Below are 17,871 nucleotides of genomic sequence, written 5' to 3'. Positions count from 1 at the left end.
GTAAATAATAAAATATGGTCGAAACAAAAATGATACAGATCTATGCTGAATTTCTCATTAGTCAACTTGATAAAGGTTTATAGCTTAATGGAAGCACACAAGGAAATGTAGCCAAAGAACCACTGCAATAAAGAGCAATTAATTCTACCCGAACCGTGTGTGCGCGCGGGTTACTGGGATAGTCCACTATCATTTTTCACAACACCAACCTCTCCTAAGACAAATACTTGTGAAGGATCAATAAAAAAATATGCACATATATCTGAAACATAAAAACACCTGAGAGAAATCTTAAACACCTTGGTTTTATTTCTGATTTTGCCAATGCTACTACAGCAAATACTTTTATTTATTTATTTATTTTTTGGTGGTACTGGGGATGGAATCCAGAGCCTTCTCCTCCACACTACACTTTCAGAGCTATTTTATATTTTATTTGGAAACAGGGTCTCACTAAGTTGCTGAGAGCCTAAGCTACTGAGGCTGGCTTCAAACCTAAGATCCTCCTGCCTCAGCCTCCCCAGTGCTGGGATTATAGGCGTGCTCCACCATACCCGGCAGCACATAGACTTTTAAATGGACTAGAAAAATTGGGAGGAATGGGTTGGAAAGAATGGAAAATTGTTGGTCAAAGTACAGTTTCACAAAGGAGAAATATGTTTCAAAATATACTGCATAGAGGAATGCTTACAGTCAATAATAATATGTGTATTCCAAGATAACTAAAAGTACATCTCAAATATCTCAACACATAAAACCTTAAGAAAGATGATGGCTAGATTTGACCATTACATTGTGTGTGTGTGTGTGTGTGTGTGTGTGTGTGTGTGTGTGTGTGTGTCTGTGTGTGTGTGTGTGTGTATGTGTGAGTGTATGTGTGTTGGTGGCACTGGGTATGGAACACAAGGGTTTTTCTACCTCCGGGTTATACTCCCAGACCTATTTTATACTTTATTTGGAAACAGGGTCTCACTAAGTTGCTGAGAGCCTCACTAAGTAGCTGAGGCTAGCTCTGAACCTGTGTGATCCTCCTGTCGCAGCCTCCCAAGCATGGAGGATTACAAGCGTGTGCCACCATGCCCAGCTTACATTGTATGCTTTTTAAAAAACATTACACTAAACCAGGTGATGGTGGCTCATGCTTGTAATCCCAGCATTCGGGAGGCTGAGACAGGAGGGCTGCGGTTCCGGACAGCCTCAGCTGCTTAGTGAGAGGCCCTTCAAAATTCACTGAGACCCTGTTTCAAAATTAAGAAGACTGAAAAATAAGGCTGGGTGTGTAGCTCAGAGGTCTCTGGGTTCCATCCTCAGTACAGCAATCAATCAATCCATGAGTCAATCAATTACACAATACTCCATAAATGTGCATAGTTGTGTCAATTAAACAGTGGAGAGAAGATCAACACAATGCAATTTTTACGTCTTGACAAGATTACAATAAAAACAAGGAGAATGATAGCAGTATAGTAACTGTACAAGACAGGCCTAAATAACAGGCTTCTTTCAATTTTTTTCCATTTGTTTTTATTTTAGTAGTACTAGAAATTGAACATAGGAGCATTCTACCACTAAACTCTATCTCAGCTCCTATTTTTTATTTTGAAACAGGATCTCACTATGGTGCCCATGCTAGCCTTGAACTTGTGATCGGCCTGCCTCAGTCTCCCAAGTTGTTGGGATTACAGGTGTCAGCCACCGCAGCCGACCCATGTTTGGCTCATCATTACATACACACATACACATGCACATGCACACAGCTTTTCTTAATAAATCCGTTCGTAATTTCAGTATTTTCAAAAAGGGAGTAAGAAACTACATATTAAAATGCTACTAATTATCAGAATTCTAGCCCAAGTCCTCCAAAACAATCCAAACTGTGATTCACCTAAAAGACAGGTTTCTTTAGACCTAATAAACGACAGTGTTTAAGGCCAAGTTTCCTGGATCTGCTGCTGGGAAACCTACTACACTTTTATTTTTCTTCACATGTATCAAAAGAACAAAAGCAGCCAAAAAATGTGATAGATCTTTTTAGGTAAGAAATCCTGAGAGATTTTCTTCTTCAGTTAAATATGTTATTTGTGATATTGGTAATCCTCTTTGGATCTTCTTATCTCATTAGAGTCAAGGTTCGCTGGGCGTGGTAGCACACACTTGTCATCCCAGCACTGGAGGCTGAGACCAGAGGATCACAGTTCACGGACAGCCTCAGCTACTTAGTGATGCCCTCTGCAACTCAGTGAGCCCGTTTCAAAATAAATAAAAAATCGGGCAGGAGTGTGGCTTGGAGGTCGAATGCCTCTGGGTTGCATCCCCAGACCCACAGGGGAAAAAGAAAGAGAGAATCAAGGTGCTAAGCACTATGAGTAATATGAACAGTAAGAGCGACCTCCAAAGGGAGACTTTCTATCAGGATCCAATTCCTTTTCTGAAAGGGTGTGAAGATTAGTGTGAAAAGAAAAACGTATACTCCCAGTACTTGGCATAGTTCATAGTCAGACTCTGCTACTTAGTGAGGCCCCCTGCAATTTAATAAGACCCTGTTTCAAAATAAAAGATAAAAATCAGGTGTGGTGATGTGCCTTGTAATCTCAGTACTTGGGAGGCTGAGACCGGAGGATCGTAGGCTCCAGTCAGCCTCAGCTACTTAATGAGACCCTGCTTGAAAATAAAGAATAATAGAACTGGGGTGTAGCTTGTAGGTAGAATGCCCCTGGGTTCAATCTACAGTACTGCAAAAATAAACAAAAATAAATATTTGTTGATTCCCCAATCAGCAGGTATAGAAAACTGTCAAGAAATGTACTTTCCCCCAGGCATTCTAATGGAATGCCAGAAGCTTCAACCCAGAATTTATGGTTTTAGTGATATTATTTAAATAACATTTATATAGATACAAAAGATATGGAATGAGGCAAATGTACAAAGGAACTTTAAATATAAGAACAAGCTGGGCGTGGTGGCGCACACTTGTAATCCCTGCACTTGGGAGGCTGAGACAGGAGGATCGCACAGGTTCGAAGCCAGCCTCAGCTACTCAGTGAAGCTCTCAGCAACTTAGTGCGAGCCTGTTTCCAAATAAAATATAAAATGTGTCTGGGAGTATAGCCCGGAGGTAGAAAGCCTTTGGGTTCCACCCTCAGTACCACCAAAAAATAAAATAAAATAAATAAATAAATAAATGAACAAGATGTTCTTCAAAATGAATGGAACCTATTAAATCTTAAATTACCGTATTCCTTCTTTCTTCTGTAAAAGACCTGGCTACCTCAGTCCTCTAGAACAATGTCCTTTCAACCTGCTTGATCAGCTCTACTAAGATGCTGCCTCAGGCTAACCAGCTGCTATAGGAGGAACAGTTGCCCTTCAAAAGCCACCTACAGTGACAGTGCTCTAAACTCAGGCCCTAACTAAGTAAGAAACAAACCTGCACAGTCTACATTCTGGTTCTAATCACACAATCAAAAATACATGCAGGAAAATTGCAAAAGTAATATGTACCTTTTGTCATTACTCCCTCAACAAAATACTAGAACTAGTTACAACCATTGCCCAGCACTTACAGTCCATTAGGTTCTAAGTAACCTAGAGGTGATTTAAGTATACAGGGGATGTGCACCTTATATGCAAATACTACACCATTTTAATATAAGGGACTTGGGCATTATAGAGTTTGTATCTGAAAAGTCTTGAATCCAATCTCTTGGCAGATACAAAGAGAAAACTATATTTACTTTAGGAAAGACACTCAAATATAGGCTGTATATTGATGAACTCGTAGGGTAAGAGAGGATACGAGAGGATACAGAAGTAAAATAATTATGTAAGATCCATACACATATGAAGGTGTTTTTTTTTTTTTTTGTGGAAGACACATTAAATTTCAGATTGTGGTAGATACCACCACGGACAGATGCTAAAGAACGCTGCTTCTCTGTTGAGGGGTAACACTTAGGCCAAGACAGCAGGAGAGCAGCCAGGCCGAGCACTGGAGAATGGCGATGCCCCACAACAGCCGCCGCCACCACTGCACAGCAAGAACAGCAGGAGCAAAGGCGGCCCTGTGGCAGGAGTGGGCTTGGGAATGTACTTGGGCAAGTAAGACACGAAGCAAGAGAAAATGACTCAGCCTCAGCACGTAGGGACCTAAACTAGGTGGGAACATCACTGTAGATCTGTTGCAAATTTTGGAAAGAAATCACAAAAGGCAGAGGTATAACAGGATAGAGGTGAAAGGAAGGACAAGTTAGATGTGGAAAAACATGAAAAGTAGAGCAAAGGCACAGTGGTCCACAAACCTGTAGCTCATTAAAAAAGAAAAAAGAAAGAAAAGAAAAAACCTAGCCCGGTAGAGGAACTCCTTTGTATTCCAGGACTCCGATGACTGAAAATGGTAACACCGAGTCTACCACCTCAAACTGTTTCCACAGGGGTCTAGAGATACTCCCAAGTAAAGAAGCATGTTAACAGCAAAAGAGGAATAATAACAACTTAGTGAGACTGTTTCCAAATAGAAAAATAAAATATGCTGGGGTGTAGCCAGGAGGTAAAAGGTCCCTGGTTCCATCCCCAGTACCACAAAAAAAAAATATATATATCATTTTATTTTTATTTTTATGTGGGACATATTGAAATTGGCATACATTCAGACTGTGCTTGGCGCCCTCTCCCCCACACACTTCCCCTCCCTCCTCCCAACAGTGAGTGTCCAGGCTGACCATGCTACATTCATACTTTTACACATATTCAGGTGTGGCTCCTCCATTAACCAACCTCAGCCTTCTTCCTCTCCTACCCTCCATTTCAGCTTTGCTGAGGTTTCCCCTCCGCTATCTGGAGTCCCTCTGGTATTCCTAACACTTCCTAGTACGGGCATATTAGAGAAAACATAAGTCCCTTCTCTTTCTGTGCTGGGCTGATCTCACTTAACATTCTCTAGGTCTATCTTCTTGCAAATGACGTAATTTTGTTCTTTATAGATGGCAGAATTCCACTGTGTACTTCCCATAATTTTGCAATCCATTCACCCAACCAACCTAGGTTGGTTCCATATTTTGGCTTCTATGAATTGTGCTGCAGTTCTCTGATTTCAACCCCTTTGGAAAGATACCAAGGAGTGGTATAACCAGATCATATGGTGGATCTATTCCCAGTTTTCTAAGGACTCTCCACACTGATCTCCATAGTGGCTGAACTACTCTGCACTCCCACCAACAGTGTAAGAGTTCCCCTTTCCCCACATCCTCTCCAGTATTTATTTGATTTCTTTATGCTTGCCACTCTGGTTGGGGTTATATAGAATTTCAGTGTAGTTTTTATTTGCATCTCCCTAATGGCTAATGATGTTGAACAACCTTTCATGTATCTATTGGCCATTTGTATCTCTTCTTTTGTGAAGTGTCTATTCAATTCAGTTGCCCGTTTCTTGATTGGGTTGTTTTACTAGTGTAGAGTCTTTTGAGCTCTTTGTATGCTCTGGATATTCACACTGTATCAGAGTGGTGGCTGGTAAAGATCTCCCATTCTGTAGCCTTTCTCTTTAGGTTCTTGATGGTTTCCTTGGATGAGAAGAAACTTTTTAGTTTGATGCCATCCCACTTGTTAATTCTTGCTTTAATTTCCTGCACTTTGGAGGTCTTGTTGAGAAAGTTACTGCCTGTCCTATATGTTGTAGTGTTGAGCCCATGCCCTCCTCTAATAACTTCACAGTCTCTGGCTAATTCCCAAGTTTTTGATCCACCTCGAGTTAATTCCTATTTACCATGAGTGGTAAGGATTTCGTTCCATCTTTCTAAAAATGGATAGCCACTTCTCCCAGCACTAATGTTGAAAAGGCTGTCTTTTCTCCAGCATATGAGTTTGGCCCCTTTGCCAAAAATGAATTGACTATAGATATGTGGGTTTATTTTCTGTTATCTTCTATTCTGTTCCACTGGTCTGTATGTCTGTTGTTGTGCCAGTACCAAGCTGTTTTTACTAATACTGCTCTATAATTTGAAGTCAGGGGTTATGATGCCTCCTGCATGGTTCTTATTGCTAAGGATTGCTTTGGCTATTCTGGGTCTTTTCTTTTTCCATATAAAATTCATGACTGATTTTTCTAGGTCTACTAAGAATGTCGTTGGTATTTTGATAGGAATGCATTGAATCTGTAGATCACTTTTAGCAGAATGGTCATTTTCATGACATTTATTCTGCCTATCCATGAGCAAGGAGATCTTTCCATCTTCCGAGATCTTTTTCAATTTCTTTAATGTTTTATAGTTTTCATGGTAGAGGTCTTTTACGTCTTTGGTTAGGTTTATTCCTACGTATTTTATTGGTTTTGGGATTATAGTGAATGGAATTGTTTTTTTATTATTAGTATTTATTTCATTGTGGATTCATTGCTGGCATATAGAAAAGCAACTTATTTCTTTAGATTGATTTTGTATCCTGCAAATTTGCTAAATTGGTTAATCAGCTCCAGTAGTCTTTTGGTTAAGTTATTTGGGTCTTCTAGATAAAGAATCATGTCATCTACAAATAAAGATAGTTTTAATTCCTCTCTTCCTATATGAATTCCTTTGATTTCCTTCTCTTGTCTTATTGCTGTGGCAAGAGTCTCGAGGACTATATTGAAAAGGAGTGGGGATAGTGGGCATCCTTGAAAAGACCTACTTTCTACAAACAATTTCTGAGGATAGGTCAGAGCCCCACGCATGCTACATAAGCACAAAACCACAGAACTGTATTCCTGGCGTCTGTATCCCTCTCTTGATTGGAGATGTGGTTATAGAGTTGTATACATTTGTCAAAATTCACTGTATGCAAACTTCATGTCCAAAACATATTACAATGGAGTTCAAAAGACAAGTCAACTTAGAAATGTACATTTAAAAACTGAGCAAGAGCCAGGTGTGGTGGTACACACTTGTAATCCCAGTACATGGGAGGCTGAGACAGGAGGATCACAGGTTAGGGTTGAGGATGTAGCTTGGTGTACCACAAAAAATTAATAAGTAAAACGAGTATGGTAATGCACACCTGTAATCACAGTATTTGGAAAGCTAGGCTGGAGGCCAGCCTCAGCAACTTAGTAAGACCCAGTTTCAAAATTAAAAATAATTTTTTGCTGTACTGGAGATGGAACCCAGGAGCATTCTATCTACCTCCAAGCTATACCCCCAGCCCTATTGTTTTATTCTTTATTTTGAAACAGGTTCTCACTGAGTTGCAAAGGATCTCACTTAGTAGCTGAAGCTGGCCACAAACCACGATCCTCCCATCTCAGCCTCCCAAATGCTGGCATTACAAGCGTGCACCACCATACCCAACCAAGAATTTTTTTTAAAAGGGTTGGGAGGCCAAGTGTGGTGGCACATACTTGTAATCCCAGTACTTTGGAGGCTGAGAGAGGAGGATCGCCAAGTCTGCGGCCAGCCCCAGCTACTTAGTGAAGCCCTCCACAATTTAATAAAACCCTGTCTCAAAATAAAGAATAAAAAAAAGGTCTGGGGTGTAGCTTGGAGGTACAATGCCACTGGGTTCAATCTCCAGTATGGCAATAAATAAATAAATAAATAAATAAATAAATAAATTTGGTTGGTTGGTTAGTTGGAGTTGTAGCCCAATGGTAGAACACCCTAGGTTGATTCCCCATTCCTCCCCCACACACAAAATGTACATTCATAAATCAACTAATACAAAATGGAGAACTAAACATAAAAACTAAGCATCTCTGCATGAGCAATCTGTGAGTAAATTACATATTTAAAGGAAAAATAATATAATAAGCTGGGCCATTTTACATACTAATTGAGTCACAATATTTTTGCAGAAGATAGCCAAAGTCAGGTAATCAAAATAACAATATGAAAAGACAAGGAACAAACTGCTTGTGTGGCTCCATAAAGGACAGTCCAATGAAAGGAACCTTAGGGAATTATCTTAGATAGGATAGGGAAAGAAAGTAAGCAAGTGCCCATTGTATGGCAGGCAGTGAAGGCAGAAAATCCTAAAGAGCTGTGAGAATTCAATGTTCCCCCAAGAACCATATATCATACTCCATTTTATATGTGTGACATTTCATGTAACTGTCCTAAGGCAAACTGAAGTGTGAGAAGATAAAAAGGATCCCTGTAGTGACCATTCTCAATCAACACCAAGTAACAAATGAAAGACTTTTGCTTATGGAAATTCCCACATACTTCTGTCTGAATTTAAATCGTGAATTATAAACAAGATCTCTTTGGTCTAGACTATCCAATGGCCTCCTACCGTGGGGACACGGACACACACACATACACACCCCCTTCAAGAAGCAACCAGATTTAATCTTCTTAAATTATGTCTCTTCTCTGCTGGTAAAACTCCAATGGTTCCCTAAAGCCATTCCAAATAATCTTAAACTATGATTCAAGGCCTACAATATGGTTCCAATTCAAATCTCCAGCTTCACCCTCAATTTGTACTAATCTTCACAAGTACCACCAGACCACTAATCAAACAGAATTTTTTACCAAGGACTACTTGCATTTTGCGATATCATGACATTCATTATTTTTGAGATTCTCCTAAAACTACTGTCAAAATTGTAGACACCAATTTCACCATCTCACTGCCCCTATGCAACTGATAAAACTACTAATCACATGTAAAAATAAGTACATCAGCCAGATGTGGTGGCATACACTTAAAATTTCATTACTTGAGGGGACTGGTGAATTGGCCCGGGCCACCCTCCCCCCTCATGCCATTTTGGCATGGGGCTGTAACTTCTGTATTTCTATTTTCTGTATTTCTATCTTTTTAATAAACTTCTTTAAGTCTTAAAAAAAAAAAAAAAACTGCATTACTTGAGAAGCTGAGACAGAAGGATCACAGGTTCCCGGCCAGCCTCAGCAACTTAATGAGACCCTGTTTCAAAATAAAAGAATAAAATAGGGCTGGAGGTATACCTCAGAAGTAAAATGCCCTGGGTTCCATCCCCAGTCACCAAGTATTACAGAACAACACCCATGCTTTTTTATTTTAAAGCCCTTTCTTATTTTCCATACTAACCTACAACCTTCAAGACCATGGACAGTGGTTTCATACGTGATAAGTAACCCTAAAGCATCAGTGTTTACTGATCAGAACATTTTCACTGAACTAGCTTAGTTCATGATCTCCTGTTTGCTTGTTTTTTGCTGTACCAGTGACTGAACCAAGGGCATTCTAACTCCTAGCTACACCCCCAGCCCTACTCTTTATTTTGAAACAGGGTGTCACTAAGTTGCAGAGGGCCTCACTAGGCAGCTAAGCCAACCTGTGATCCTCCTGTCTCAGCCTCCCAAGTACTGGGATTACAAGCATGCACCGCCACGCAGGTGTGGCTCACACCCCTTTTTAGAAGGAACTGAAACTGAAGAAAAAAATTTAAAACTTACAAATTTTTCATTGAAGAAATGTTTAATTTTATAATAAAAATTAAAACTCCCCCAAAAAACATTAAGCACTCATACACAATTAGGAAAAAAACCTTATCTTTCTTAGAAATTTGTGTTACAAAACCGGTATAACTGACAATCAGCCAAGCATGGAGGTACATGTCTGTACTACCAGCTAACAGGGAGACTGAGGGAAGAGAATCCCTTAAAACCAGGCCTTGGAGGCTAGCCTGGGCAATATAACAAGACCCTGTCTCACCAAAAACAAAAAGAATCATTAAATGCTATTTAGAGTTTCATCTACAGCTATGAAATACATAGTTTGATTTAACTATCCTTCATGCATTTCATTACATTATGTACCTATGAAGATCAGACTCAGCTCAAACATATAAAAGGTACAACTGACAACTCTGGCTTCAAAAAATCTAGCTCTCACACCAAGCACACAAGCAACTGGTTCTTCTAATTTCACATTTCCATCATTTGGTCTATCACATGGAAAATGTATTTGTACTTTTTTTTTTTTTTTTTGGTACTGGGGATTAAACCTAGAGGCATTCTACCTCCAAACTATACCCAGGCCTGGTTTTATTTCTTATTTGGGAACAGGGTCTTACTAGGTTGCTGAGAGTCTCGGTACATTTCGATCCTCCTGTCTAAGCCTCCCAAGCACTGCGATTACAAGTATGCACGACCACACCCGGCTGATATTTGTACTTTGAGAATTTTGATCTGTCTGTATTCTAACAAAAATGGAAGCTACTTCTCATGTGAAGTTTCATTCACTATGAAGTCTAGAAATAGCTGAATGAGGTGGTATGCCCCTATAATCCCAATTACTCAGACACAAGATGATAAATTTGAGGTTAGCCTCTATTTTGAGGGTAGCCTCTACATAGCAAGACTCCACCTCAAAAAAAAAAGTCTAGAAAGATCCAAAGTTTGGGTACAACACATTACACGATTATATATATATACACACACATATATAATGTATATATTAAACAAGTAAAACTCTGAGACTCCCAAGTGTACAAGTAAAATCTGCTTTTTTCCTGAATGACCTGAATGCTTTTTTTTTTTTTTTTTTTTGCGAGTCTGGGGCTGGAACCCAGGGGCATTTGACCTCCGAGCTACAGCCCCTGTTGCTCAATTTTTTTATTTTTTATTTTGAAACAGGGTCTCACTGAGTTGGCAGAGGGTCTAAGTAGCTGAGGCTGTCCGCGAACCGTGTTCCTTTTGTCTCAGCCTCCCAAATGCTGGGATTACAAGTGTGCGCCACCACGCCCAGCTTGCTTTCTCTTTTTTGACGATATACCTGACTCCAATGTCAAATTAATGTCATTCTGGAATTCTAAAATATACATGTATACGTTTAACTTTTTTTTTTTTTTGGTACTGGGGATTGAACCCAGGGGCATTCTACCTCTGAGCTACACCCCAGCCCTGGCCCCCCCCCTTTTTTTAATAGGGTCTACTAAGTTGCTGCAGCTGGCCTGGAATCTGCCTCCCAAGTACTGGGAATAGAGGGCTGAGCCACCTCACCTGGCCATTACACATTTAATTTTTAGAACAAATCAGTCTGCTCTCTATCTTATTGATACTATTTTCCAAAATAAAATCAGAAAAATTATAGATCTTGGCTATTTGCAATGATAGGTCTCTTTTCAGAGGGAGAAAGAAAGCAAACTATTTTCACAGGTCATGATCCCTTTGTGATAAAAGGCCACTCGTCACTCACTTCTCCATATGAAAAACCAAAAGCATCGGAGAGTCCCCAAATGTTCTCAGCTTTATGTCTGAGGATCTGCATATTTCAGTAATAATAAAACTGACCTAGTATCATTCATTTGCCTAACCACTCTCAAATGTTGAAAGTAAAGTGAACAGAAAGGGAGACTATAAACTAGTGTTATCCAGATGTTTCAGTCAAAATTTTGTAGTCTTGGTGTTACAATATTTCACTAGTCTATTCCACTTGAAAAGCTTCTTGTCCAAGTGTATTAAGTATCCTCTGTGACCAGACTGACTAAACTGTCAGTTTGCCAACTAATACTAAAAGAAACTGATGAAGATTTTTTTTTAATTCCACTTCTCAAAAACCTAAATCAAGGACAGGTGTGGTGGCACATGCTTTTAATGCCAGTACTTGGGAGGCTAAGCAGGAGGATTGTAGGTTCACAGCCAGTCTCAGCAACTTGGGAGGCCCTCAGCAACTGAGATCTTTTTTTTCAAAATAAAGAATAAATAGGCCTGGGGGTGTAGCTTGAAGGTAGAATGTACCCCGGGTTCAATCCCCAGAACCATAAACTACACCAAAAAAAAAAAAAAAAAAAAAAGGGAAACTAAAATAAGAAAAAAAATCAGGGGAGAAATAGTAAAGGATTTTTCTTTTCTTTTCTTTTCTTTGGTATGTGTGTGGTACTGGGGGTGGAATCCAGGGGCTTTTCTACCTCCGAGCTATACTCCCAGACCTATTTTATACTTCATTTTATTTATTTATTTTTTGTGTGTGTGGTACTGGGGGTGGAACCCAGAGACTTTCTACCTCCGGGCTATACTCCCAGACCCATTTTATTATATTTTATTTGGAAACAGGGTCTCACTAAGCTGCTTAGAGCCTCACTAAGTAGCTGAGGCTGGCTTCGAACCTGCGCGATCCTCCCAAGTGCGGGGATTACAAGCATGTGCCACCACGCCCGGCTTATACTTTATTTATAAACAGGGTCTCACTAAGTTGCTGAGAGCCTCACTCAGTAGTTGAGGCTGGCTTCGAACCTGTGCGATCCTGTCTCAGCCTCCCAAGTGCTAGGATGAGAAACATGGGCCACCAGGCCTGGCTAACGAATCTTTTTTTAAAAAATAAAGATGAACCAGGTGTGACAGCACATAACTGTAATCCCGGTACAAGGGAGACTGAGACAGGAGGAACGCAGGTTTTAAGCCAGCCTCACATCAATTTAGCCAGACCCTGTTTCCAAGTAAAAAATAAAGTAGGGCTGAGGGTAATAGCTTAAAGGTAGAATGCCCTAGGTTCAATCTGCAGAATTACAAAAAAAAAAAAAAAAAAAAAGATTTAGATGAACCATAAGAGTCAGCTTATACTTGAAAAATTTGGAAAAAATAATAATAAACTTCCACTTAAGTAGGAAGATCAACCTCCATTCTGTTAGGTAACTGGAGTCAGCCACCTTTCTGACGAGAACAGAATAACTTCAAATTCAATTTATGAAAATATATGAATTAGCAAACATTTGAGATTTCTTATTGGCAATTAAATGAACTGTGGTGACCTTGCAAATAAATCAAGTCATGTTAAGGGTCATCTCTTTTGTTCCCTCTATAGTAGGAGAAAACCAAGTATTTCCAAGTTCCTAAACTGTTACTCCGTAACCAAGGGCATTTCATAGTATCCTGTATCTAAGCACTAAATTCTGAGACTCTGTTACAGAACATAGCTCCAAAGCTGCTTACACCCCCAAAAGCTCCCCCACACCACACACTTTACCAAAACCCAAAGTACTTCAAAGAAACAACATGGGCGATATTTATTAACCTATGCACATATTCCTTAACTATATAAACCCCATCCTACTTCATCCCTGTCAGCAGTGAAGTCAGGTGACCCCAAATGGTGGGCACAACTCTGCTACTCCATTTATTTCCAGCTACAAGTCACATGTTATTTTCAAAAACCTATAGGACAGCTGGGCAACAGCTGGGTGTCATGGCCCAAGCTTGAAATTCCAGTACTTGGGAGGCTGAGACAGGAGTATCACAGGTTCATTCCTGCCAAGCCTCAGCTACTTAGTGAGGCCCTCCACAACTTGGTCAAACCCTGTTTTAAAATAAAGAATTAAAAAATAGGGTTAAGGGTGTACCTTAGAGGTAGAATGCCCCTGGGTTCAATCTTCAGGATTACTAAACTATTTGGGGAGGGAGTACATGGGATGGAACCAAGGGGCTTCCCAGACCTTTTTATTATTTTTGTTTGTCTTGAAACAGTCTTTACTAGATTGATGAGAGTTTTGCTAAGTTACTGAGCTGGTCTTGAACCTGTGATCCTCCTGTCTCAGCCTCCGAAGTACTGGAATTACAGGCATTCACTGACATGCCCAGCTACTAAATTCTCTTAAATAGACCAATACTGAAAAATAATAAAAAGTCCATCGTTAAAAAACTCTCAAATCTCAAATTCGAGTACATTTAACACTCAATGTGTTAGATGCCTATAGTCAAATTGCACAATTTCAAGAAAAAAGAAACTAAGCATGTCAATTAGATAATACTAGTTAACCAATTTTAAAGCACTCACAAACTCTTGTACAGAACAAATCAAAGATGTTTTTCAAACAAAAATTTTCTCAGCTACTTAACATCTCAATTCTAAATTCTGACAACTTTTAAAATCGCCTAGTTTATATACATCACTCCTCAGCGGACAGTATCTAGGAAAGCAAAAACAATAGAACCAGAGGTGTACCATCTATCCATTAGCCAAAGATTCGTTTTTCCATCGAATCTTAAAATATTAATTTTAACATCATTTTCTTCACTTCCAAATACAGCTGCAATAACAGTAACTATCAGGAAGCAAAAACATATTGCAACAACATGTTCGTTTTACACTTCTCTGGCCAATTTCTGACCAATTATAATTCAAGTGTGCTCCAAACTATAAAAGCTCTATGAATCGACTAATCCTAAAATAAATGTACATACATTTAAGGAGTTCTTCTAGGTACAGAATTAAACTCCAAATAATCTCTGAATGTTATAAGCATTTAAGACTCTCAATGAGAGAAAAGACGAAATACTAAATTAAGCACAAATACTCCATGATTAATCAGAAAGACATGAAAATGTCTTAAAAAAAAAAAAAAAAGCTAATGCTCATAATGGACTCAAAGTCAACTAGGTCCCTGAAATCAAATCCTCCGTAGGAGAGGAAATCCCTCCCCTCCTGGGTGCCCACAGGAGTTTCACTTCCAAGTGTCCAGGTTTGAGCCGCTGCCCTGGCACTCCCGGGAAAATCTTCCCTTCCCAGGACCAGAAGGGGCCGATCCCATTAAAAGCCGCACAATCCCAACTCCAGCCCCCGCCCAGCGCCCAGCCCAAGTCCGCGGAAGGCCGGGGTTGAAGTTTGGGGCTGCTGAGCACACGTGGGAGCCACCGCCGGGAGCACAGTTCACGTGCGGGCTGGGGACCGAGGAAGTTGGTGGGTCGCAGGGAGGGTCCCGGGGCCCCGGCCGCCCCAACTCGAGCCCCAACTCGGAGGGCGGCGGCGAGGGGCGCTCCCCGGCCGACCCTCCCCCGGGCGCCGGGCCGGGCCGCGGCTGCAGCCCGGGGCCGGGCGGGGCGGGGGCGCCGGGCCGGGAGGGGCCGCGCCGCCCGCGGAGGCCTAGGCCGCGCCGCCCGCGCCGCCACCCACCTGGGTTGCCAGTCATTCCAGCTCCGCGGGTACTTGGTGCCGCCGCCGCCGCTGCTCAGCCGAGACCCCGGGGCTCTGCGGCTCATTACCTTCCCCGACACGACATGGCCAAGCGCCGCCGCCCGAAGAAGCGCGAGTCGCCGCCCGAGCCGGCCGCCGCCGACACTCCGCTCCGGCCCGGGGCTGAGGGGGAAGCCGAGGAGCAGCCGGGGGAGGCGGCGGAGGGCGGGGGAGGCGGGCGGCCGTTCCGGGTTCCGCCGGGGCCCGCAGCGCAGGGCGAGGGGGCGGGCGCGGCGCGGCGCGGGCGGGGCGGGGGCGGGCGCGGCGACGTCTCTGCCGGGGCCGAGCGCGGCCCGCGACGCCGGGGCCCGGGAGGACGAGGACGGCGAGGAGGCGGTGGCGGCGGCTCCTCACGCTCACACGGCCACGGCTTCCCCGCCTCCCGGCTCCGCCCGCCGCGCCGCCGCTGCCGCACGGCATGCTGGGAGCGAGGGGCGGCGCCGGCGCGGCCCGGGGCGAGGGGCGGGGCTCCGCGCGGGGCGGGGCCGGAGGGGCGGGGCTCCGCGCGGGCCGCCCTCCCGCGCGTCGGGCGTGCTGCGGCGCTCCCCGCCGGCCGCGCCCGGGTGGGGCTGCGGCCCTCGCGCACCCCCCACTCGCCGACGCCCCTCTGGAAGCGCCGGAGCCCCTGCGGGCCGGGCAGTCAGGTGTGAACAGGCGCCCCATCGCCGGCCTGCGGCGAGCGGCGCAGGTGCCCTTGCGTGCGCGCGCACACAGGCGTGCCCTTCCAGCGCCCGCGCTCCCACCTGCCCTCGGGCGGGGGCGGAGGAGTGAAAATAGTGAGGTTGTGGAGAGCGGGTGCGTAAGCGTCTTCCCGCCTCCCCCGGCCCCGCCTGAAATGTGCTCATCGAGTCTTGACCCCTGGACCATTTCGCAGTGTAAGAAATCAGGACCACTGCACACTCTCTTCCTGCAGTGTGAAATGTGCCTTGAAGTCCTCTGACCCTGAACTTGCCCACTTTCCCCTTGCCGAAAGGCTGGCTAGAGGGGCCAAACCTGAGCACTGGCCACCCCCTCCCCAGCACTTCACCCGAAAGAATCCACTCAAGCATCGGAGACATTATGTGGCTGGGAATATATATTTTTTAAAGGTGGAAGCATCTTAACCTTATTGACATAGGGGTCTTAATCTATCATTTTATGTTACAAGGGAAGAAAATATACATAGCTTGTGTGATTTAAAATTGCTACCCAATATACTTCATTATGAAGAGTTCATAGCAGCGCTAGCATGCATATTCCTTCAGTGGTGGGCTCCTCGCATAGCACATGCCCATCACTAAAAGCGCAGGGATTACAAGCGTGCGCCACCACGCCCAGCTTGCTGAGAGTCTTGGTGAGTTACTGAGACTAGTCTCTAACCCGCCATCCTACTCTCTCAGCCTCCCAGGTACTAGGATGAAAGTCGTTCATCACCAGGCCTGGCTCTGCCAGCTGTAAAGAATGATAAGTCAAAATTTCAAATGAATTTTCCTCCCTCTCCTTCCTTCTCTCCTACTCTCCCCAGGGGAAACTCCTCTAAAATGGTGCTGATATTTGACTCAAAATACCCAACAGAAATTAGACCCAAGCCTGGTCACCTACCTGTATAAAAAAATAAATTCAGTGAGCCTGGGAAAGTAGCTTAGTGGTAGATCATTGGCTTACCATGTGCAAGGCCCTGGGCTGGCTCCCTAGCACTGCAAAATAACAATAATAATAATTCAATAAAACTGAATGAACGTATTGAGTAAAGAGAGCCATCTCCCACATGCATCCAATCCACTCTGAAATGGCCCTGGGTGCCCTCGCAATAGCCCGCCTCCCTCTTAAGGAGGAAGGTCCTCCCATTGTTTAATAAAAGGACCCAAGAAGCGGGGCATGGTGGCACACACTTGTAACCCCAGCATTTGGGACAGGAGGATCCCGGTTTGCAACCGCCTCAGCTATTTAGGGAGGCCCTTTGCAACTCAGTGAGACCCTGTTCCAAAATAAAAGAACAAACAAACAAAAAAAAAAAAAAAAAAATAGGACTGAGGGTGTAGCTCAAAGGTAGAATGCCCCTGGATTCCATCCCCAGTACCGCAAAAAAATAAAGAAGGACCCAAGAGAGTGTCCTTTCTTCCCAGTTCATCATTTCTTCTTACCTCTTATGAAGACAAAAGTTCCCTGGGTCCAGTCCCAAGTTTGGCATCCCCTCAAATAGATGCTTCTCTATGGGAGGCTGTTATTTCTACAATATATTCCTGTTTTGTTTGCAATTGATGTTTCATTATATAAACAATAATGGATACAATGTCCTTATAGTTTTTTGTTTGTGGGTTTGTTGTTGCTGGGGATTGAACGCAGGGACAGTACCTCTGAGATGCACTCTCAGGGGTATATTGGAAACAGGCTCTTGCTAAATTGCTCCCTAATTGCGATCCTCCCGTCTCAGACTCCCAAATACTCAGATTACAGGCATGCACCACCACGCCCAGCTCCCTCATGTATTTTTAATGTACAGTATAATCATGATTTATTCTTTCATCCAACATTTCGAAATTTGTTGAGCACCTACTAACACAGCATTTGAGGACAGGGCAGTCATCAAGAACCAATACTTGATCTTAAGGAACTCAGGGTGAAGGGCGTAGGGGGGCCGGGTGGTTTACAAGAAATGACTGAAATCGTTACACTGGCTCAGCAGCCCCTCTCCCCACCCTGCAACCCTGTCTCTCAGTCTGGCCAGAGAGACGAAAGTATTTGTAAGTTCTGAGCTTCCTTGGATCTGTCCCCTCAAATTCTTTACAATTCTTTTTTTTTTTTTTTTTTTTTTTTTTTTTTTTGGTGGTACTGGGGTTCCTGGAAGCCCTTCTACCTCCGGGCTACACTCCCAGACCTATTTTATATTTTTGAAACAGGGTCTCTTAGGCCAGCGCGGCTGGCTTCGAACCTGCGCGATCCTCCTGTCTCTGCCTCCCAAGCGCGGGGATTACAAGCGTGCGCCAC

At 43.2% G+C, this 17,871-nt stretch overlaps 1 protein-coding gene across 1 annotated transcript in view; it reads right to left on the bottom strand.

Moving 5' to 3' along the window:
• SMG1 (SMG1 nonsense mediated mRNA decay associated PI3K related kinase) overlaps nt 1–14,930 on the bottom strand; it is a gene marked incomplete at both ends in the record, with an annotated part of 117,112 nt that extends 102,182 nt beyond the window's left edge. Inside the window, one exon of the mRNA XM_080702131.1 lies at nt 14,845–14,930. Within this exon, the coding sequence (XP_080558257.1) occupies nt 14,845–14,930 (86 nt within the window). The remainder of the gene's footprint in view (nt 1–14,844) is intronic.
• Nucleotides 14,931–17,871: the final 2,941 nt, after the last annotated feature.

The sequence above is a fragment of the Muscardinus avellanarius genome (genome assembly GCF_963383645.1).
Source record: "Muscardinus avellanarius genome assembly, chromosome: 10".
NCBI classification, from domain to species: domain Eukaryota; kingdom Metazoa; phylum Chordata; class Mammalia; order Rodentia; family Gliridae; genus Muscardinus; species Muscardinus avellanarius.
This window is presented reverse-complemented; position numbering and strand designations above follow the sequence as displayed.